General features: G+C 38.7%; 1 protein-coding gene across 5 annotated transcripts in view; it reads left to right on the top strand.

Moving 5' to 3' along the window:
• The window catches only part of SLIT3 (slit guidance ligand 3), a 463958-nt gene that overhangs the window by 212995 nt on the left and 228182 nt on the right, over window positions 1-22781 (top strand). For 4 of the 5 annotated variants that reach the window (XM_079319922.1, XM_079319923.1, XM_079319921.1 and 1 more), the window contains one exon: window positions 20832-20903. In XM_079319922.1, coding sequence (XP_079176048.1) covers window positions 20832-20903 — 72 coding nt within the window. Of the gene's footprint in view, window positions 1-16545; window positions 16578-20831; window positions 20904-22781 lie in introns of those variants that run through there. The other variant, XM_079319924.1, reaches the window with a different exon arrangement.

Genomic DNA, 22781 nt, shown 5'->3' with positions numbered 1-22781 from the left:
AACTTATTTCAATGTATCCACATTTTTCTTTTCTATCACTACCTGATTTCATGTGAAAATTTCTTCATGTGGTTCTCTTTTTTTTTAATTCATTAGATTTGACATGGCTGCTTATTGTATCATCTTGGCATCTGGCTAGTGTATCTCCTTTGAAGCAAACAATGTGCTCGAACAAACCCTCATAAAATTAACCCTTTTGGTCTAAGCAGACAGGTGCATATTCATTATGACTGTGATTCTCACTCTGTAAAATTTATTTAGTGAAAGTGAAACATTTTTGTGCTCCCTTGTTAACTTATTTCCATCCAACATTTAACAGCATTTTTAAAACATTTTTAGAATTTATTACTTTTACATCTTATAGTATATCTAGAACATTACATCTGCTGTCAAAAGCAGTGTCTCTTAACTGGAAGGGAAAAAAAACAAACTAAAAAGAGATCTGCAAACCTGCAATATAAATAAAGCATTTCAGACGTGTTTGGAAAGTTGTAAATCCCTGTACAATAACAAATGTTTTAGAGTAAATTATAAATCCCTATGCAATTTAACTATACCAGAAGTATCTTTATCCTATGGTCAGAGCATAGAAAGTTATACATGATTTTGTCTGTGGTTTTTTAGTTGATTAGGTTTGGGTTTTTTTATTTTCTCTGTCATATTGTTGCTTTGGGGTTTTTTTCTTTTTTATCTGTGAATTGTATCATTATTATCCTCCCCAGTGAGGGGCCTGGAGTTTTCCTTAATGATTTACAGCTGTTCATGTGAGAAGGGACAGGCATGCAAACTAAATCTACAAAAGATATGTTGTTTAACACCAAAATGTTAAGGAGTGTTACAGCACTGTTACAATACCAGTACTCTCCCCACAGGCCTCATGCATATGCATGATATGAGATGGGAGAAGCAGGAGTGGGGGGAGAGAAAATGAATATTGATAAAGCATGTCACAAACTGTGAACAGCCCACAGGAAATATCTAATCTCAGTGGGTGTGCTTAACTGAGACAGATTAAAATCTAAATCCATGCAGCTGATAATGTTTTTTGTCTTGAAAGGTCAACTGGGTATTTGACACTCCTGGTCTGGCCAGGAAGCTTTGTAGAAGACATTGGGGAGGGTGTCTTCAATACATTTTATTTAGAATGGACATTTATGGCTGGTGGTTGACCTTGGGATTCCATTAGCAGTAATGAAGGGCAGCAGTAATGCCTTGTGTGAGTGCAGTAAATGATGCATATACACACATGAGAGCAGTGCCCTGCTCCATGCTGGGCTGGGCTGTCCCACGGTGCTCTCCCTGCATTCCTGGCTCCAGGAAGATAAAAGCAAGCAGTTAGTGTCACTAAAAACAGTGGCACTGCTTTGGAAATATTTTTAGTTTACAATGTGTTGGAGTTGCTCTTTTTCCGTTTCCCTTCTTCCCTCCTCTCCCTTTTCTGCCTCCTCTTTTTGGAAAACATAAGACAAAGTTTCTAATTCTCTACAGAAAAGAGGACAAACTCTATTTGCCTACTCACATATGAGTTCAGTTGAGAGCTGTCAGAAAGATGTATTACCAAGTACAGCAAAATGTTTCCAGAGTGCCCTTACATGAAAATGTTTTAAACTCCATTTATTTGTAGTTTCTAACTGGCTCTGGGTGACATTCATTGTACCAGAAGCACAATGTGTTGTGTTGAAGGATCAGCAATCACAGAATGATTTGTGTTGGAAGGAAACTTAAAGATCTTATGGTTCAAACCCTCCGCCATAGGCAGGGACAAGACCTCCAAGCTCAGCCAGTCCACCCTGATGAGCAGGAATTCAAGCAAAGGTGCCAAGGAAGAACTCAAACTGAAATATAAAATTCCAAGAGCTGGAAGCAGGGAAAGGTGACCAGAGAGGAATACACAGATATTGTCTGTGTGTGGGGAGTGGGACTGAGGAAATCATCCTTGTGGCTCTCACAGTTCTTGTTCCTCTTTGGTGGATTTGAGACTGGTTATAGCCCAGAGAACTTCAGATGGACATGAAATCAACTTCCTAATTCTCTGACTTCCCCATCCCTGTGACATTGTTTAGTTTCTGATAATGAGAAGCCTCAAAGTCTCAAGTTAAACACAATATCAGAAATAATCAGGCTGGCTCATATATGATGAAAGCACAAGAGAAAAAACTAAATCATATTCCGAGTTGCAGACATTCAATATATGGCAGTGGTCATGAGAATAGAATATTGCACTCCTTATTTGTCACCATAGTTGGATTTAACCTGAGACAATTTTTAATTCTCTTGATTTTCTTCAATATTTCAAATTAATTCATTATTAATGTGCAAGGTTTCCTATATGTGTAGGGCATGGATGTGATGGTTTTTTTCTTGTTGGTTTCTCACGCAATCAAATATTTTCAATATGTCCCAGAACATGAAATTACATTTTTTTAATATCAGCTTAGTAAAAATATGTATGTGTATAGCTGCATATACTTCAAAGAATATTCTCTAGATAATACTTCAGTCTAATCTTCCTTGAAAAGATATAAAGAAATACCTAACTTTAGTATGAGATTGTGAGCTGCTCCAGAATTGGGAAGAACAAATGAAGTTATGAGTTTCACATTTGAGTGACTTTTATTAATTGTTTGCCTCTCTTCTCTGCACTTGGATATTATTTGCCTAGAGAAAATAGCTCAGCAAAAACTTGCTTAGACTAAAATTCTAACAAATTGCATAGTTCTCTCAAGTTTACCTAAAGCCACTGATTTTTCTTGCCCTTCTTTCCATCCTTGTTATGCAAGTTGTTTAGCATGAAATAACAATTTTTTGATAAATCACTAGAAGACCCAAACAATTGTCATTGTCAGCAAATTAAAACCATAAAGATAGCAGGCATTCAGGCTTTAGAAAGTACATTGTTTGCTTAGTAGAATAGGTTGCAAATAAAAACAATAAAAGTTGACCACTGAGGCATGGCAATGTTGGCAGAAGAATGGAGGTTTTAAAGGTCATATTGGATAAATCTTATTTTTAAATGCAAAGTCACCTGAAAATCATACATTTCCTTGAGAAAAGAAAGTTTGCCTTTCAAAATGAGGCTTGCCAACCTTTTTCATTATACTAAGCTGGAAAAGCAATTTGCAACCTCCTACAGACTAACATTTTCCCTTTCAAAACAACAGAGGGAGAGAAAAGAGAAGCTGACACCACCCAAGCAGGAAACTTCACCCATGGTCTGTTCTCCAGAGGCTGCCACCAAAAAATCCCCTTTTCCTGACTCAGAAGGACCATTTCTTCTTTTTTTGGGACCATTCCCAATGGGATGCTTTGCTCCCAGCCAGCTGTTGTTATGGGTCTGGATTGTCCCATGGCAGAGTTTGGGATCTTGTGGAGCAGCATCTCCAGCCCAGAGCCTGGGGGGTTTGGGGTGCCCTGAGCACAGTGTGGAGTCAATCTTGCCTTAGGACAGGTTCACCTGCTTTAGTGAGGGGTCAGTGAGGAGAAGGGGAAAAAGGCAAATGTTGACTTCTTCTTCCCCACTGAACCAGAACTTGGCACCATGTATAAAGGCCTTACTTTAAATTGGGGCAATATTTTTAATGCCTTCTCTCGTGGAAGGGGCTGAACTTTTTCAAATTTGAGCCTGCTGAAGACATCTAAAGGACTGTTTTCTACTCATAAACAAGTTTCTGAAGAGAGCACTGTGGTAACCACTCGATGTGTCTGTCTAGTATTTTGTAACTTCTTTAACGCTAGTTGAAAAGAAGTTGATCTTTAAGGTTTCTGATCTGTAATGCTCTAATGCAAGCTGGCTTCTTCTGGGCTTGCACTTCTGACTCTGGATCAAGGGCTAGGAGTTCCCATTTGAAGTGCAAAATAAGAAATGCTCTCCAAGGTTTAGCTGTGCTGCTGCTGGGGTGTGAGGCAGAATGAGTTCCTTTTGGCTCAGGTAGGCAAGAGTGATTACCATGGTACACACAGAGAAACTCTGACTTTTTGTCTCCCCAAACCTTCCAGGAAGGTGGAGCACACTGGGTACTCTGCTTCCTTTTAGTATTGCCAAACATTAATCAATCCCTTACCCAACAGACATTGGCTGCATGCATTATTGGCTCACCTAATCTTAGCTGGTTTCATTAAAAGTAAAATATTTAGTATTAGTTTCACATTAAAATATTTTATTAGTTTTGGACAATATTTGTAACATATTTTTGCTTTTATCCTACAGAATATTACTTAAGTGAAAGTTTTAGCATGATATGCTAAAAATCTCTATTACAGTGACTTTATTTTCTGCATAATTGCACACTTAGATTTGAAGAAACAACTTTTTTCTTTTTAATATAAATATATTCGCAAGATAGATATTCTCTAATTATTTGCTCTTGACATGTATGTTTTTAATAATGATTTGGCATATAAGTGAAAAGTAGCTCTTCATTTTATAAAACTTAAAGCAACAACTAATTAAAGCAGTAGTTCTGTTTTACTTGAAGGACAGTTATTTCTTTTGCAATGTGTTGCAAGCCTTGGTTTAAAGTAAATGAAGAGTGTTTTCTGTTTATAAAACTGAAGTGTAACATTCTGAGGTCCTGAATTGAAGGTCACTGCAGCAGTTGGGGTGTGGTGTGAGCAGGGGACACCCAGGGAGGCTCTTGTGAGTGGAACATCAATTTCCTCTGGAAGATAGTTTAAATAGAAGTGAATTAAATTGGGGGGTTTTGTTGGTTTGTTTTTTTTTTCTTTTTCTTAATACATTGCTGATGCCTGCAATTGCAAGTTGGAGTACTGTAAAGCACCAAAAGTTTGGAGAAGCTTCTCTGGAAAATATTTTCTGATGCTACTGCAGGACTCTACAGGTGTCCTGGTGCTACAGCAAAACTGGGTTTGTCACTCTTAGAAAATGCTGCCTTTGAGATGCTGCTTAAAATATGAGAGCATCCAAGCTGCTGAGTTTCATGTTTCCATTTGAATTGTCAAAAGAATCCTGTAACTTATTTTTTATTAATGAGAAAAAATCCTGAGCAACTTCTTCAGTAATGAGAAAATTGCTCATTAGGGTGTTCCAGCTTTGATTCTGTAGTTTCTGTGATTTGGAGTCAGATACTCAAAACTTCAGTCTCATTAACACTGAGGAAAAAACAATCTTTTTTCTCAAGTGATTAGTTCTAATCAGTCAAACATTTAAATACCCTAATATCACAACCTTGATAAGGATGACTTTTGGTTTGGTTCTGTGGAAAGTCTTTTGATTAAATGCTTTTCTTTAAATCCATTAACATCTCTGTTCATCCTTTTCCAGGAAGACCAGAGCACGTGTGTACCTGGTTTAGAACTAGTACCGAGAAGAAAAATTAAATTTATTCTCTCTTAACCAATCAGATCCTTCCATTATTCATAGAAGTGGAACACTTAAGCAGTTGTAAGGGGTTCAGCTTTGCTTTGCACTATTGTTTGAGCTGAAACTAGTGCTGCTTTTCATTTTCAGTGGATGAAAAACTTGGAAAATAAATGCCTTTCAAGAAATTGCATATAACCCAGTAATTTGTTATACAGTTTCTTTGCTTCATGGACTCTGATGTTCCCTAGGAAAACTAAGATTCAAAGTTACCATGTAGATACTGCTGTCTCTAATAGTGATGTATTGAGATATCACACCTGTCAGCAACTTTTCATAGAAAATATTTAGTGTTAAATGATGTCAAAAGTAAAAGATGAACAGTTTTAATTTAAATTTAAAATATTACCCTTTAAACTACAATTTCACAAGTGACCATAAGAATGAAACTTAGGCATAAGAGAAAAAGGGGAGATATTCTGAGAATGTACAGTGAGGTGAGGTAACAAACTAATTGAATGTCATCAGTGCAGAAAAAGAGGAAAAAAATGCAGTTCCGAATGTTGAGACATGCACAGTCTCTGTAATGAAGGGACTCTGCTTGTGGAGAGGTCACAGCAGACAAACCAAGTGGAAAAGCTTTGACTTTTTTGGTTTATAACATCTTTATTAGGCCACAAGCTGGCTGGAATGAGTAATTTTTTTTTCCTGAAATGCAGTTTATTAGTTACAAATTTAGCAATGTGTACTGAATTATTGTTTGGTATTTCTTTAGCCCAGCCTATCCACTTCTGCAGTGAAGGGATGGAAAGCTGCACTGAAATGGTCAGCTGGAATTTTCAGGATGTAACCAAGCACTCTAGGTGAAATGATGCCATTCCAAAAGAAAGCATTTGGTTGTAGTTCACCCATGTGGAGAAAACAGTGGGTACCAGAATCAAATCAGAAATTACTTTGTATTTTGTTTAAATAGTAGCTCTTCAGTACATGAGAATCATTGTCATAAATACAGCAAATTCTCCTTGAGTTAACGGAAAAATCAGTTCATGCCTTATATATTTGTAAAAATAATGGGGGGAGATAGGATGAGGCTTGTACAAATTATTCCTCTTCTTCTTCTTCTTTCCTGACATTTCAGCCCTTGTTCTTAAGACTTTTTTTTTTTTAACCTAACAAACTCCTTTATATCAAGGAGTTTATCCTTCACTGTCACAGATGCTGGCATAGAATTCAGCTAAAGAAATCGATTTAGTGTTTTGATAAAGGAGAAAAATTAGGTTGGCTTTAGAGAAAAAACATTTAATAAGGGTAAGAAATAAAGTCAAAACACAAGGTTTGTCTCTTACTGACCAGAAATAAGACATGAAAAAGCATATAGCTGCTCAATTGCTTGCTTCTGAAGGACCACTGTCAAGTTGTATTTAGTTTTAATTGCAGTTTAGTTAGAGGTCTTACAAATCCTCGTGCAGTTCATGGAATAACTAAAATAAATAATTTCTTGAAGTATTGAAGAAGAGGCAGAATCTCTTCACTTGAATAGGAACCTGAAATTTAAATTATGCAAAGGCTTGAGCTGGATATTGCTTTTCAAATAAAATTCAATAGATTGTTCTGTTCTTCAATAGCTAAGAGGAAAGGTGAAGGAATAATAAATGCTTTTCTTTTACTTAGGAGTTTGTACTTGAAGATCCCCTGGGATGGTTTTTGTTATCTTTAGTTTTTCTGTATTTTTTACCAGGCAATGAGAGAGAGAATTACCTGTGAACAGAACTTTCTCCTTAGCTTGTTTTTGGCAGAGAAAAGGTGTTTTGTGTTTCTTGCTCATGTGCAGTCCTGCTAGGAGGGTCTGCAGCAACTGCAGGGAAGACACTTTTGCAACACTTCCCACTTGAGAAGATATTTCCTTTTTACATGGAAGTCAGGCATTTCTCCCATAGAAATCCTTGTCTTAGAATACCCTGAGCTGGAGGGGACCCACAAGGATCACCAAAGTCCAATTCATTTACTGTAGAACAGTGTCACTGACACAGCTGATGGCTTTGTCAAGGTTGCAGAGTACATTTAGGATGGAGCCAGGAATTATGCCAGGAAATGCAGCATCCAGTGCTTTTGTTTTACCCCATAGAAGGTGGATACAAAATTGGAAGCAGTCCAGGATGGGAGTAGAAGTTCCCATTGCTTGTGGTGTAAGATCCTTGTGCTTCAAGGCATTCATGCTGCCCTTGTCTGACAAGAAGTCTTTGTAGTAACTGCAAGCCTGGAGAGAAAAGTTTTTCTTAGTTTTTGCTTGGAGGAAAGGCATCGTAGTGAGCCTCAAAGGGGAAAACCCTATAATCATTTAGGCTGAAGTGCTTCTTAATTCAGATGGTGTGCTACTTAGAGAACTTGATAAGAAGGATTAGAAATGGAAAAGAAAGACATTTTTAAAAGCAAAGCTATTACAGGGTTCATTACTTTATTTATACGTTCTCCAAAATCACATGAATGAAGGGAAAAAATGAGGAGAAAAAATACTGGCTTCAGTTCAGAATGTCAATTACTACTTTTTTTAATCCTCTTTTCACAATTTATTTGACATCTTGAACAGTAGCCAAAAAAGCTATTATAACTATAAAACATATTCATTGGTATAAATCTCATTAAGTTGAGCAATTTAATTAAGGTATTGACATGCTTAATTGATACGTGCAAGGAGAGACCATTTTCATATCTAATTTCCATACGTTTTCTGCTTTTAAGAAAACTAGCTCCGTAAAAATGTTATAGATTCAGCTAAGCCCTGTCATCCCAAAGGAGCACTTCTGCCATTTACCTTGATTTAGAGCCAACCACTCTTCTAAGTGGAGCTCCATTAAATGGATCTGATGTATGTCTGACTCAAACATGCGTCAGCTTCTCTTATGATCAATAGTGGAATATTTATATTAATAAAGCACCAAGTTAATTAAATAAAATAGTCTTCTGGGTAAACTTAAGATACTAGGGGATGGGCAGAGAATCAATATACTCTGCCATTTGAACATTAACTATGTGCTCTGAAATTTTATGTGACCTTAGCAAAGATGCTTGCAGTGTTGGAGTCTTGGATGCACAGAAACCCCCAGGGCAGGAATCTGCTAAGCATCCTGGGCAGGATTTGTTTATCAAGGCAGAGAAAAAACAGCAAACAAAAAAACCTTGAGTCTGTTTGGCTTCTGTGGCTTCATTCCTGCAGACACATTGGAAATCCTTTCTTCTGCATTAGGACTGACCACGGTCAAATGGGTGTTCTCCCAGGTGCCTGAACTATTCCAGTGCTGCCAGAGAAGGGGCATGTGTGACAAACTGCCACATTAGGGTTTATCTGTGATGGTGAAGAGTCATAGGAGCCCTACAAAGACATTTTTAAAACTATCTTCTGGTAGTTGGGCACTCATGAGTGTGTCTAGTTGGGGTGCATTGCACGTTTCAGCCCAAGCACAGCTGTCCTTCAGCCTTCTCCATGCTCTCCATGTCCCCACAGACAGAGCTGGGAGAGAGATTTCTGCATGAGTGGGTGACCTGTGGCCACCATGGAAACCTGCCCCTGTTAGAGGTGCACTCACGAGTCAGTCCCAGGTTCATGTCACCACTGTGCCCTGACAAGCAGACTCTGCTGTCCCTCTGGCACTGATGCCATTTCAATAACATGCAGATGGCCTTTGAAGGAAGCAAGTTCCCTCAGGTACTGTTGCAATCCACAGCTTCCACTTCATCCTACCTTTTATCTACATTTTAAAGTATCAGGACAGTACAGTGAAAAATGTGGTTTTTTAATCCTGTGCCTTTAATGAATGCCTCACTTTAATAACCAAAGAAGATGCTTGAAAGGCCAAGACAATATTAATTCATCATTAATAGTTTATTCAGTCAGTTCAGAACTTGTTCTGTGTAAATATCCTTCCATCTCTGTAGCCACGGGCACCCTGACATTGCTAAAAACACTAATAATTCTGGTCCAGAGGCAGTGATTGTTCAGAGCCCTCAGTTCCTGCATTCCTTCTTCAGGCACGGGGTTCCTTCTTCTTGGGGTTTAAAGAAGCTGAGATACAACTGAGGGAATTTGGGACTTCTCTGCTCTTTAAAATCTCCCATATGTGGTCTGGACTCCTGCTGAGCCTGCAGTCACTGCTGAGCATCCCCTGACCATAACCAGGGCTCAGGAGCTGAGGAGAAGATTTCAGTGAGGTGATTATTTGCTGACTTCTGTGTGACAGACACTATCTGCTATGGGAAGTGACAAAATCAGAATATAAATCCACAGGGAGGTAGATCATGGAATAATGTGCAGAATCTAATAAAATAAGCAGTAGCAGTACTTCTGGGCTATTGCAGGAAGAGGACATTGATATTGTCCTGCCATGTGTGATTTTGACCTGGTTAAAATGTTTCTAATTACCAGGCACTAGGGAAAAGCTGAAGGAATAATCTCCTTTGTCTTTGAGTGAATTGCCTTCCAGTTCAGCATTTACTGCAAATACTTGGTATAGATTCTAATTTTCTAATTATGTAGAATCTTCTAAAGAAGACAAATATATTGTGTGTTTAATACTTCCAAATATGTTTCATCCATGAAGAAATAAACGTAGACCCTTATTTAATATTACTAATCAAAGTGCATGTGGGTTACACCTGACAGCTGAAAATAGTTAATGTATGTAAAACTACTTCTGTTTCATTATTGCCTTTGGTGAAGTGTTGGTAATGCATCTCAACCCTAAGATTTAGATTTTGTTTTGCCTTTTTCCCTTTACATCATTCTGTGATTCAGAAAGACTGAACAAAGAGTGCAAGCTAGAAAGAGCATTGGAACCATATGTGTTGTAGTTGTATATAATCTATATCATAATTGTATAAACTTAACAGGGTGGGATAGGTTTAGTTAGAAAACCCCTTTCTGTGTTAGCCACAATTCCCTGGTATTTAGAGTTGTCTTTCCACAAATCTAATGTTCAAAGAAAGGAAGAGTGATTGCATCTGAGCTGGGATAAAAGCAGGTTCCATGATGAATTCCTTTCTGGAACCAAACAAAAACCTTTGTGTATGGAACTGGGATGCAGATTTCTAATATATTTTTTGACTGACTCTTAGTTTCTGTCTCTTGATTGTTGGTTTTCTGCATGACATCTGGAAGTAATGATGTGAATAATATCAGGATGTAAACTTTCCAAGTCTTATAATGAAGTTAAATTTACTTTTCTGATAAGACAAGACTATTTTTGTCATATGACACATGACACCCCTTCAGCTAATTGTTTTTTTCAAAAGCTTGCTAAGGAGGTGTCATAAATTGAAAAAAACTTTTGGAGTAATAAGTCAAGTTTTACTGTCGGGTATATTTTCTCCTGGAGACTCACATAACTGTAATGGACTTTGGAGCAAGTCATCATCATTCCCAGCAGTGATGAAATCAAATCATGCTGGAATTTGATGTTCTTTGATTTGAGAGTGCCTCAACAATGAAACAGCAAAGTGTGGACACATTGGAGTCTGTTGTGCAGGAGCCACTCCTCCCTCTTCCCAGGTCAGCTTTTTTACATTTAATTCAATTTTGTGAGCTGACATTGTCAATCTGAAATTCAGCAAGATGCTTGACAGGGAGTCGGAGGAAAGCCGAGTTCATTTCTGGAAGTGGCTTTATGCAGATGAACCCTGTGGAGCTCTGGAACGAGGCATCTGCTGATGAATCAGGGGAGTGCCCTTGTTCCCTCAGCAGCTTTGGGAACAGAGCTCACAAACCACCACAAGCACTTTTGGGAGTTGCTGTAAACCATTCTTGCACACCCAAGTCTCCCTATGAGTATTTCTGGGTGTTTCAGGATAAAAAAATATAATTAAAAAAAAAAAGAAAAAAAAAAGAAAAAAAAAGAATCTGTTTTCAAAGTAGAATCTGGAGGATTTTGTTGTGCAGTGCAAGGAAATTAATTCAGCTTGCAGCTTAGCTTGTTCAGGCTGGACTGGTTTAAAAGTGGCAATGAAGTCCTAGGAACATTGTTAATTCTCATGAGCTATGTCAATTTTAACTGAGTTTTCAGTAAAGGTTTAGGTCTTTGATTCACTGAAACATTCAAATAACCCTCAGTAAGCTGAGCAGAATGATTGCAAGTTTAACTTCTCTTTTGGAAGAATTCACCATTTTGTGTGCACTTTAGCTGAAAGCTAATTTTGGTTTAGATTTGTGTCACATTAGCATGTTTATTCTACTAGGATACTTGAGTTTGATTTTCTCTACTTAAAGCACTAATGTCATGGCATTATTGAATGATAAACTTCCTGTGCATGGAGTGGGATTCTTGAAGGTGCTTTACCTAGGTGAATATTCATTGAAAATGAAGAAGTTATTTGGTTATGTTCCAGTGAATCTTTTTTTTGGTGAGGATAAAGTAGGAGAATGAGGGTTTGTAAGGGTGTCCTGCAGCAGTAATGGTCAGGGTGATCTGCTCTGGAGTCCTTGAAGAGCTGCTGGGTTTGTGGATCCTCCCATAACACAGAGAGCTGCTATTACTTAAACACTTGCATGAACATCCCCACTTAAGTGAATCACTTTGTGGTATTACTTCTTGGTCTAATAAATCTAGATGTCACATCCACACAGAAAAATGAATTATGGCTACAAACCAGTCTGAAGTGGATCTTCTTACATCTGCAGTGTCTCACTGGGACTCGCAGGGCTAAATGATCCATAGCAGGGAAGATACAGAAAGGTGAAGCTGTGGAAGGAAAAGAGAAACTAAAATATTGTAAAAAACTGGAAAAGATGCATGGAACTCCTCTGTCTTTTGTCTTGGGCTTCAGTACCTGTTCCTGCAGTCTGCTGAATATCAGTGGAATAGATAATGCTGGTCCAATATTATAAGTTAGTTTTAAAGCTTTGAGTACAGCTAAAGTACCAGTGTGCTCCTCTTGCATGGGTGCACATTTTACCACAGAACAGGATAAAGGCCCTCTGAAAACCAGGCCTGTTATAAATCTGTTATAAACAGAATTTTGTTTTTCTCACTGCAGTGCTTTCAAATACTTTACTACTCATTTCTACCTCACTGGAATGAAAGGAAATTCAAGTTGGCTTTACTATCCACAGAATCTCTATCATTTTTATTACTTTTTTTATAGCCACAGGAATGTCTGTAGTGATCATACAAACAAATTTTGCAATTGGCCTCTTTCAGGAGAACTCAATGAAAAGATAAGACCTAGATCTTTACACGTGTAATTGCTACTTAAACCTAGGAAAAATCTTATTTTCTTAGCTAAGTACAGGATCTGAATTAAAGAAATACTATTGTGATTATTGTTTTCATTCTACAATGTAATGATTAAGTGAATTAAATATTAACTGGAGGGATTTTTCCTTATTAATATATTAGTAAAGTGTAAAAAATCTTCATTATTAACAAAGGCAGAGTTAGGTTAAGATAGATCAGTCAAAAGAGAGTCTTTCTCCAGATGTTGATCAGTTATCCAAAAACCGTGCATGTTTTATTCTTTATGATTTCACATGTTTATCCTCTAAAATAAAACCTCACCATAATTAAAAAATATATAACCAATAAAATGCAAATATCTCTTTGTTTAGTGGTCAGGCAGGGCTGTGGAGGCTCCTGTCTCTCTGGGGAGATCAGAGGGTGATATTGCCCAGTGATGTTTAGAATTTGCAAATGCATAGGATTTCTTTCCAGTACAGCTCAACAGACAGAAGTATAACCCCCAAAACAGGTCAACAGTATAAAACCAGTGATTTTTAAAATTAGTTTAAAATAAAGGTACCTCCATATAGCTGCATTTCTATTTTAGAAAGTATTAGCATTAGTAAGCAGTGAGAGAGCTTTTGAATTCACATTACTTTAGCAGCAAGAAAATATTGACAAAAATAGAAAATGATGAGGAGAATAATTTATTTATTCTGATGTCAGGGCTTCATTCCTCCCTCTCCAAAGTGTGTGGTGTCCCCAGTAAATCACATCAGTGCCTCTGTGTCCTAATCTCACTTCCAGTGCAGTTGGAGGATTTGGACTTGAGTGGGAGCATCATGGCCCTGGGAGCCTTTGCTTTGTCAGCTATCCAGAGGTTCAGTGGTGCTGGAGAATTCCAGAGGAAAGGTTTTCCTATCAAAGTGGATCTGTGTGCAGCGTGGTGTCAGAGCTGTGTCTCTGCTGGCAGAACACTCCCCACATACGGGAAGGCTCAGCAGATGGATTCCTGTGGAATCAAGTGGAATTCCTGATCTGTGGGACTGACTGGGAAGGGATTTTCTGTCTCTTCCCACACTCTGCTGGAGCACCTTCAGTCACACGCTGCCTCTCATTGTGTTCCTTTGTCTCCCCTATCAAAAGGAAGGATTAATTATATCGATAGCATTTTCTAAAGCACTAAAATCCTACATTAAGTGCTGCTAACAAAGACATCTTATTGTCATTTATTAGTCAGGAACCCTATCCTATTTCTAATGGGCTGATTTTCTTCAAGAGTTTCCTCTGAGTCCACTGGATGTTACTTTCCAGTTCCTACTCCCTGACATATCCAAAGTTGAGCATAAATACTTGGAGGAAAGGTTTTACTTTTGTGTGTATGTTCCAAAAGACAAAACAGATGCTGCTTTCTAAAATGAAAGCTCATGATCAGTCTCAAGATGGGTGGTTTTAAAATAAGAGTCTCCTAAATGCTGTCTGATCACTATTTGCTCAGCATTTTGGAAATGGCAAGAGGAGGGAGAACTGTAAAAGTCATAAAGACAAATGTTGCCTTTGATTGTACATTGGCACTGATTATTCTTATAGTTTATTTAAAATTATATAAAAATATTTACTCATATTCTCAGAGATATTGTGATACATTTTTTTCTGTGTACCTGGTACATCAGCTGACATGTGCTGTATCTCAGTGAAACAAGGTGAAGTTTGTGTTTTAATTTTTTTTGTTTTTTAAGCAACAAAGAATTTTCAAAACCTCTAATGAAGAATTAAGAAATCACAAATGAGTATTCTTTAGTCTTTTAAAATAAAGACTTCAGCATGTGCTGTGTGATCCCTGTGGTTGTGTCAGGACAGAAGTCATGAAACTGCACAAGTCCGTGCAGCTTGGATCCCTTGAAGGATCTTTATTAACAGATGGTTTTGAAATTGTCCTTGGAGAAGGTGGAAGATGATGATAAAATAATCATCTTCTGCTGAGATCTTTTCCCTCTGATTCCTCAGTGAGCACCCCTCCCCAGTCCTTAGGCTCTGGCTCTGCTCAGCATCCTGCTCTCCAGAAGGAAGGTGTGTGAGGTTGGGGTTAATGAGGCTGCGTGGGGCTCTGGGCTAGTGCTGAAATCCAGAAGTGCAGAGTGAACATCTATCAGTGCAACTGGATCAACAGAGAAACCCTGGTGTTTATCTTCTGGAGGCTTAGCAGCAGTGCTTGTGCAGCAGTGCGTGACTGTGTGAAACCATTGAGCACTGCTTTAATTGGATTTTTTGAGCTAAATTCCCTTCTCAAAACAAACAAAACCAAACCAAACCGGCATTTCCCCTACAGCCTCCCAGAGCACGAACTGAGAGCCAGCTGCATTGTGTTTAGTAAAAACACAGTCACCTTGTTTAGGGTGCACAACATCTGCAGCACCTGCTCTTGTTTTGCAGAACTCAGATGCTTGTCACCCTCTTTACTTTTCGTGCACTAGGAGGAGGAAGGGATTCTTTTTTCCTTTTAGAAAATCAGCAGTGGCACCAAGTTTTCACAGAGTAATGCTTTACAACACTGCTGTTGTTAAACTCTGCCTTGTAGCCCATCAGCAACAATACTTTTCCATTTTTCCTTCAGACAGAGAGCTACAAGTGCTGCTCTCAGTAAATACCATTTTTACCCTGACCCTGCTGAGAGGAGAAGCCATTCCTGTACTGAGGGCACAGGTGCTGATGAGACTACCAGAATTACCTCAGCTAATTGCTACTAAGCAGTTCTAATTACTGTTGGAGGGACCTGATTCTGGCAATTCATTCCTCACCTGGAACATGATAAAAATCTTGAATTTATCTTTCATATTTACAAGGCTCAAAGTCTCTGAATTGTCCTTAACAGTTAACTTAGTTATTTTTAAATCTGTCTGTAGAACAGGACAGACTCTAATACTGAACAGTTTTGGAAATACTAGAACAATAGCTCCTAGGTAAGAATAATACTTAGTGGTTGAAAATGCTAAATATTAGTTTTAATTAAGAAAAAAAAATCAGGAAAATGCAGGAAAAAATCCTTTTGTTCCTTGCTGTAAATTAAATGCACAATATTCTCTGCTGGAATTTTTACAGATATAATTGAGTAAACTCTTTTTTCCCCCTCAGGATTTCCTTGGTTTTTCTACTTCTTTTCCTCTTGCAGACTTTTCCTCTAGAGAGCATTGGTCCTCTTGCCCTGTCTCTTCTCTGAGTGTAGGAGTTATCTTCCCTCACTTTTGTTCTATGACAAAGCTGACTTGTATCATTCCTCACTTTATTGACTTTCTTATCTTTTATTACATGTTACTTAGAGACACCTATTATCTTTGGATTATACTCTCTCATTTTCCCCATCTGTTATTCTTTAACTCCTTAATTGTGTTACTTAATTCAGTAAAACATTGCAGGATAGAGTTTATGTGTAACATGTTGTACAAATTAAAGCTAATTCTAATGAGACAAATTGCAGTGATCAGATTGTGTTAAGTATGTGACCTTTAGTGGAGCAGTTCAGCCTAGTTTTTGTCCAGTTGTAAAGAAAAGTTAGATTGAAGAATAGGCACTAAACTTTAAAAGTGCAAAACCTCAGGAACATTTTATTTTACTTAATTTTGATCAGTGCATTGGATTGAAATGTTTTAAACCCAGGAATCCTAATTTGTAAAAGAATGTAAACAAGCTACCAACAGGGATGAATTAATTCTCATTTCTCTCAGCTGCACATTCTGTATCCAGAGCAAAGCTGGTGGGCACAGTGCTAATGTCTTGGCATTGCTGGCAGCTGGCCCTTTCTCAGTATCAGGAGTCATATCTTCCATTGATTTTGTTTTGCAAAGCAGGTGAACAGTATTAACTTCCCAGTATTATTGTGGCAGGAGGAGAGGATAGGAAGCAATCTTATTTTGCACTCAAGTCTCATACCCAGCCAAAGGAACCAGTGTTTTATGGTTTTGTAGCAGCTGCTACAGAGAGCTGTGTGTGAGTTCCCCTGACTTATTCCAATAACTGAATTGTGGATATGCTGAAAGACTCATGAAGAAAGGAATCAGGTTTGTTAGGCTGGGCTTTTCCTTCATTTTAGCTAAAGCATTGGTTCCATGTGTTAATGGCTAAATCTGTGAGTTTGCAGTTTTACTATGGAATCAACATACTGGGAAGGTTTGGCTGTGAAGAATTTGCTCTGGGTGACTCGTTCTTTGTATTAAACTCTTCAGACATTAAAGGCAAGCTGAGTTCTTTATTGGATAATGCAGAATGGTGATCTCCCAGCCCATTTGAGTGAGAGAAATAATTAAAGATTAGTGTTCAACCACATTAAATACTTCTTAATCAAGCTGTTTTTCAGGCGGTTGTGTAAAAACAGTCTTTTTAAATTTGCAAATCTCTGTATTAAAAAAGGTTTGGAAAATAACTGGTAAATCCTCAAAGGGTGGGGGGGTTTTTGTGCTTAAAAAGAGAGCAAACCTAAGCATAATGCAATCAGTGCTGATTTTTTTTTTCATAGAATATATGTTATTTTCAGTACCTTTGTTACTTTGCAAGTTGTGTTTAAGTAGTTGTTTTAATGTTTTAGATCTGTAGTTCAAATGAAGATTCATTCTATGGGTGTTCGTAAGGTCTGTGTTCCAATTAAATTATTTATATTCTCTTACTGGCAAAATAATAGTAATAAAAAAGTCTTAATGTATTCTATTGCTCTGTTAGATAGTCGAATTTCCACTTAGGATGCAATAGGCAGCGTTAGAGCAGAGAGCTAAACCAGCACTACGGCAAAGACTGCAGAGGCACTTAGGAAACGTCAGCACTTTTAGATGGGCTTTCTTTCCCTTTCCAATCCCTTTATCAGTGAGGCACTTGCAATTCACATTTGAAGATCAGGAAAACAATATTAGACTTGCAGAGGGAGTTCATCTGTGTCCAAAGCATTTTAGCTAAATTAAAATAAAAACTAAGGAAGGTATTGGCTTGTGCCAGCTCTTGCTGGAGTCTGGGTTGGACCAACATGTGCTGTGAGCCACAGCTGCTGGGTTTTGTCAGCTCCTGCCTCTCTCCTCTGTGCAAAGTGGCAGTGCAAGTTCTTGAACATCTGTGGCTCTGTTCCCCCAGCTCAAAAATGAGGATGCTGTTTCCTCTGGGGGTTGTTTGCTGTGGAAGCTGTTGGATGAGCCTTTTGCTGTTCTCCCTGAGCTCCTCTGTGAGCTGCTGCCTGTCCAGGCTGGGGCAGGCTGCAGGGTGTGCTCTGTGCCCTGCTGGAAAGCTGTGTGCCAGGTGAAACCGCACAGAACTTGCCTGTATTTATCAAAATAGGAAGGATAATTCAATCTAGAAATGTTTCTTAGCTCAACAGGTGTGTTTAATCAGGATGCAGATGAGTGTGCTTTGGCTTTGTTGGTGCTTTCTCCACATAGCAGCTCTTGCAAGGAGGGTGCTGCTGATGGACTGGCACATTCTGCTTTGTCTCAGGTCAAGTGATTTCAGCTCTCTAACTCTGCCTCTTAGGGTGAGGGGTTTTGGAAATCTATTATTCCCTAGGTCTGGGATTTTTCAGATTTCCCCTTCAGGATACATCATGTTCCCCCCAGGAACTTGCCTTCCATTACAAAAATGGGGGGCTTGAAACTCCAGCCTAAGAAATAGGAAATCTATTAGTAATTATCACCCTTTTTTTTTTTTTTTTCCAGATTTGCTGTGTATTTTTCTTGAATTCTGACATATTTTTCTGTCTGCTTTTTGTTTTGGTCTCACATTAATTTATCTGGATTTCTACAGTTACTATTAATAACTAATATTTATTTTGCATACTATTGCTGTATGCTTCCCATTATGTCTGCTATGAGGAGCAGGGAATAAAAAGCTGGAACTTTAAAGTAAACTCAGTAGACAAGTTTCTTGCTGCAGTCTTTTTCTACCTTAGAGAAAATTTTGTGAAGTTCACAGGCTGAGGTTTGCTTGCTTATGAAAGATGCTTAATAAAACTCTGGCACAATGTCAGGAAGCAGTGAGAAACACTCTTCTTGACCATCTCAAAACAGGATGATTGCAATTGTGAGAAGGCAGTTACAGAAAAAGAAAGATTGGTGACTTTTCTCCCATGCTGTGTCACTAATGCCATGCAGGCTGTCAGTTCTTCAGCCCACTAGAGAGATTTATGGAATCAGTCCACGATCCAGGAGATTGAAAGAGGCAGGATTGTTAGCTAGAGGAGAGTGCTTTATAGAAAATAAAAATAATACACTTTACAAGAAGGTTTTCATGGAAAACAGATGAACTTCCTGGAGTTCCCTGGTTTTGCCTAGCTGCAGGTTAAAAGTTGAGCATAAAGACAAAGCAGAGATCAAATATACAAATTAGCCCTTGTAGAACACAATGATGTTATGAAACATCGCTTGAAAACCTGATTTACTTTTACACATGACTTGAAATTCACAATGAAATACCAGACAAATGCAACTTGAGATGGTGGATTAAGTGTGGTTTTATTTGACCATACAATTCCACTTTTCAAGCCCTTTTTGTTCTGCTTTGCGTGTGTCTTCCTTTCAGATCTTACTCATTTTTGCCTTGCTAAGCCATTTTGTCACACTTTTACCACAGCTCTGCTGTGTCTCACTGTCACACCAAAGTGACAGCCTGAGACTTCCTCCTTCTGGGTCTGAAATACCCTTTACTTTGTCTCTCCTCTGTCCGGGTTGCCTGATCGTTTGTCTGGGTTGAAGGTCTGTCTTTAAAGAACTAATATTTTGTTGCTGGCAAAATAAAGGGAAGGTGAAGGAGGGGTCAGAGTGTGGATCAGTGTTAAACAAATTGTGAAGGTCACAAAGAATTTTAATCTGACTTGAAAAAGAGACTTGTATCCAGCAGCACATTTTTGTTTGTGATAGTCTGAATGGACAATTGTGGCTACTTTGAGAATTTGGTGTAGACTGCATGACTGGTATAAATTGAATTAGTCTCGTGACAAGGACATAGTCCCCTTATTTTCTTATCTGCCTGATGGAAAGCAGAAGAAAGCCCTGCGTGGCACGCCTTGACCTGCAGTGTCAATGTGGGCTTTGTGACAGGCTCTGATTTCTGGCCTCTCATTTGATAAAACCAATTTGGTGCAGGCTAGAAAGGAGCTTGCTGAACACTAAATGTACTTACAGAAAAGGGTGTCTGGGGGTGAGTACAGAGGGCTGCCAGCCCCTCCTAATCATCATTAGAGAGCCAGAGTTTCTTTCAGAAGATGGGACAGAGCCTTGGGACACTCTCACCCCAAACAATGCACTGAGCAGTTCTCTGCAGGATCACCTTTATTTGTCCTTTGCTCATCACTGAGCCTTCCCTTTCCTCCATTTGCTCATTTCTTACATTTTTCTTTCTCACTCCTCTGCCTTCCCTTCTTCTTCCATTCCTGTCTTGTCCCACCCTTTCTCCCCTAAACTAAACTGAAATCTCTCCCCCTTCTCTGTGCTGAGGGGGCACCAGCAAACAATTTGGGGTAAATGGTGTTTTTTCTTAGCATGAAAACACACCAACTTTCTGATTTCATGTCCATCTCCTACCCATTCCTGATGCTCTCCTTCCTGCCTCCACTGCACTGGAACTATTTATAGTTCATCAAGGGGAAAAGCACCCAAATACAGGCTGGGTTAACAGGAAAATGTTACCTGCACTCACCATGCAGATCAAACCATTTTTTAATGCACTCTAAGTACTAGAAAGACTTTTTAAATCACTGTTGATTGTTTAGTTTTTTTTGTTGTTTGTTTTTAAACGATGTTAAAAATTCAGTTTTTCCCATTGATGCATAATGCAGTGGGATTTAATGCAGTAAATTAAGATCTTTTCAGTGTAAACTTAAAAAGCTCACAGGAGAATGATTGTCATGTTTTTCCTGAATATTAATTTCAAATAAGAAGCTATAATCTGAGCAGGGGTAGCCAAGTATTTTTGTAGTCAGTAAACAAATAGAAGCATGCTGAGAAAATTACATTTACACTACAGGGTTGTGATTCCAAGGCATGAGATTTGGCTGCAGGTACTCTGACAGTGAATCATGGCATGGTGCCAGCATCATGATCACATTTGAGTGATGTTTTCTCGGAATGCTCTCATTTGTATCTGGGATTCTGGTGGTTTTGGTTGGAGAGTCTTTTCAGCTCATTCCACAGACCTCTAGAGAAACAAAATTGAAAATACTGTGTGGTGTAACAAATCCACCAATATCTATTTTTCCAAGCATGTAGAGGTTTCATGCAGATTTGAGAAATGTGTTTTCTTTGTTAACAAAATGTATTTTTTTTTTCTGTTCTTTTTTTCAGAGACCTGAGTGAAAACCAAATAAAAGGAATCCCTAGAAAGGCCTTTCGAGGAATCATTGATGTGAAAAACTTGTAAGTGACAACTTCATTAATATTTGTGGTGCAAACCTTTCTCCTCACGTTACATCTGGCTGTTACTATCCATTTGAATAGCTTGTATTCAGCTCTGTGCAGCACCAAAGGGACCCTGCAGGTTTTTGTCAGAGGACTTAGAGGCTGTTTTGGAGCAAGATGTACATGGGAAAAATTACTGGTAGAGTTTAGGGATGGAATTGAAATGTTTTGCTTAGTTTTAGTTTTCTGTTCCATCGCTTCTGTCAAAAGTAAATATGACAAACTATGGCACTCAGGCACGGTGGTTGAACACAAATATCAGAAAATGAAAAAACATAATGGGAGGATTTGACAGCTTGTATTTAAAATTAAAATAATTTATAAAAGCCTTTTAAGAGAGAAAACAAGTCTTTGGGTTTTGATTAATGAAGCCAGTCTGTCCTAGCCTTTTGCTGTAAAGTAGTGTGAAATATGTGTAAAGTCTTTGAGCTCTGTATTTCCAGAGCTGTTGGGGGCTCTTACAAGTTCCAGAACAGAAACCCATTTTCAGGCACACCCAGACTCTAATGCACCCTTGGCTTTGTGGGAATCAGCACGAATGAGGAAATAACAGCCACTGACTGGGTTGGGTTGGGATTTCCTGGGACAACCTGCAGCCACTCTCAGAAGCATTTCAGAGCCATTAGAGTAGCATTGTGTTACCACACCAGTAGCTGAAAACTGATCCCCACTGTGTTAAATATTGGAAGCACAGCATAAATGGTGTGGATTTGTTTTTAAATTGAGTAGCAGAAACAGCTAAAGGAGATCTGAAAAGAAGCCCTTTTCTACAAAGTCTTGCAACATACTAATGTTCTGTTTTCAGATCTTGCCCTGATTCAATGCTCTCAGGCATGTGATGTGATTGCTGGGGCATCCTGAGAAGGGCCAGGAGTTGGACTCGATGGTCCCTTCCCTTTTGTCATGTTATCATAAGTTTTACTTTCATTGTGTGATATATAAGGAACAATAGATGGTATTCTGTTTCAGAAAATCTAACTTCCCTAGCTGTAATTCACTGTTAGTTGTCTGACTTCATTTCAAATAACAAAGTTTGCTTTCAGAGTTTAGTTCACCTCTGACAAGCTGTCATAACAAGCACAGGTGTTTTGATTTATGCACCCACTCAGTGCAGAAAGATCCAGGGTTTCTCCTTTCCATGAGCTGATATCAAGGGATGACTGGCTGGAGTGCTTACAGGAATTGTACAAATACTGGGATTTAAAGCTTTACCAAAAACTTGCATCTGTCAGGTTAGGCAATATCTATTGTTTTGCTGTAAAAGACACAGTATCAGGAGTCTACCTTCTGTAGCACTTTCTGATTTCTGTGAGCACTGAAGTTATCACTGAGTCATAAAATAATTCTGGTTTGGAGTGTTCATCCAGTCCAGCCCTCCAGCTCAGCAGGAGCACAAAGCTTGGTACTCTAACAGACTGCTGTTGTGAGCCAGGAGTACTGATTATTTAGATAAATGGCAGGAGAAGCTGACTTTTCACTCACACCTAGACATTCTTTGAATGTAAGAATCCTGGGCCCAGGGTGGTCCATGGGAGCAGGTGACTGTCGCTTCCAGACACAGACAAGTGACTTGCTGAGAAAAACACAGCACAACCTGGAGCCAACTTCTGTTGGAAATGCATTAAAATTTCTCCAGCAATAACTGTGAGGGTGTAATGCAGGCTGAACCAAGTTCATAGTTAAAGTTCTTTAAGCAGTGAGCTCAAACACACTGATTCCCATTTTCAGCCTGTGTTTGGCAGCCAAGTCTGTCCCTCCTGGGTCCCAGCAGTGGCCATGGCAGTGAGCAGGGGTGCTCACCTGCCTGAGCAGGAGGATGAGCCTCTGCCTCAGGGT

This window comes from Erithacus rubecula (genome assembly GCF_903797595.1).
Source record: "Erithacus rubecula genome assembly, chromosome: 16".
Classification (NCBI taxonomy): Eukaryota; Metazoa; Chordata; class Aves; order Passeriformes; family Muscicapidae; genus Erithacus; species Erithacus rubecula.
Note: the sequence above shows the minus strand (reverse complement) of the source record. Positions and strands in the feature narration are given on the sequence as shown.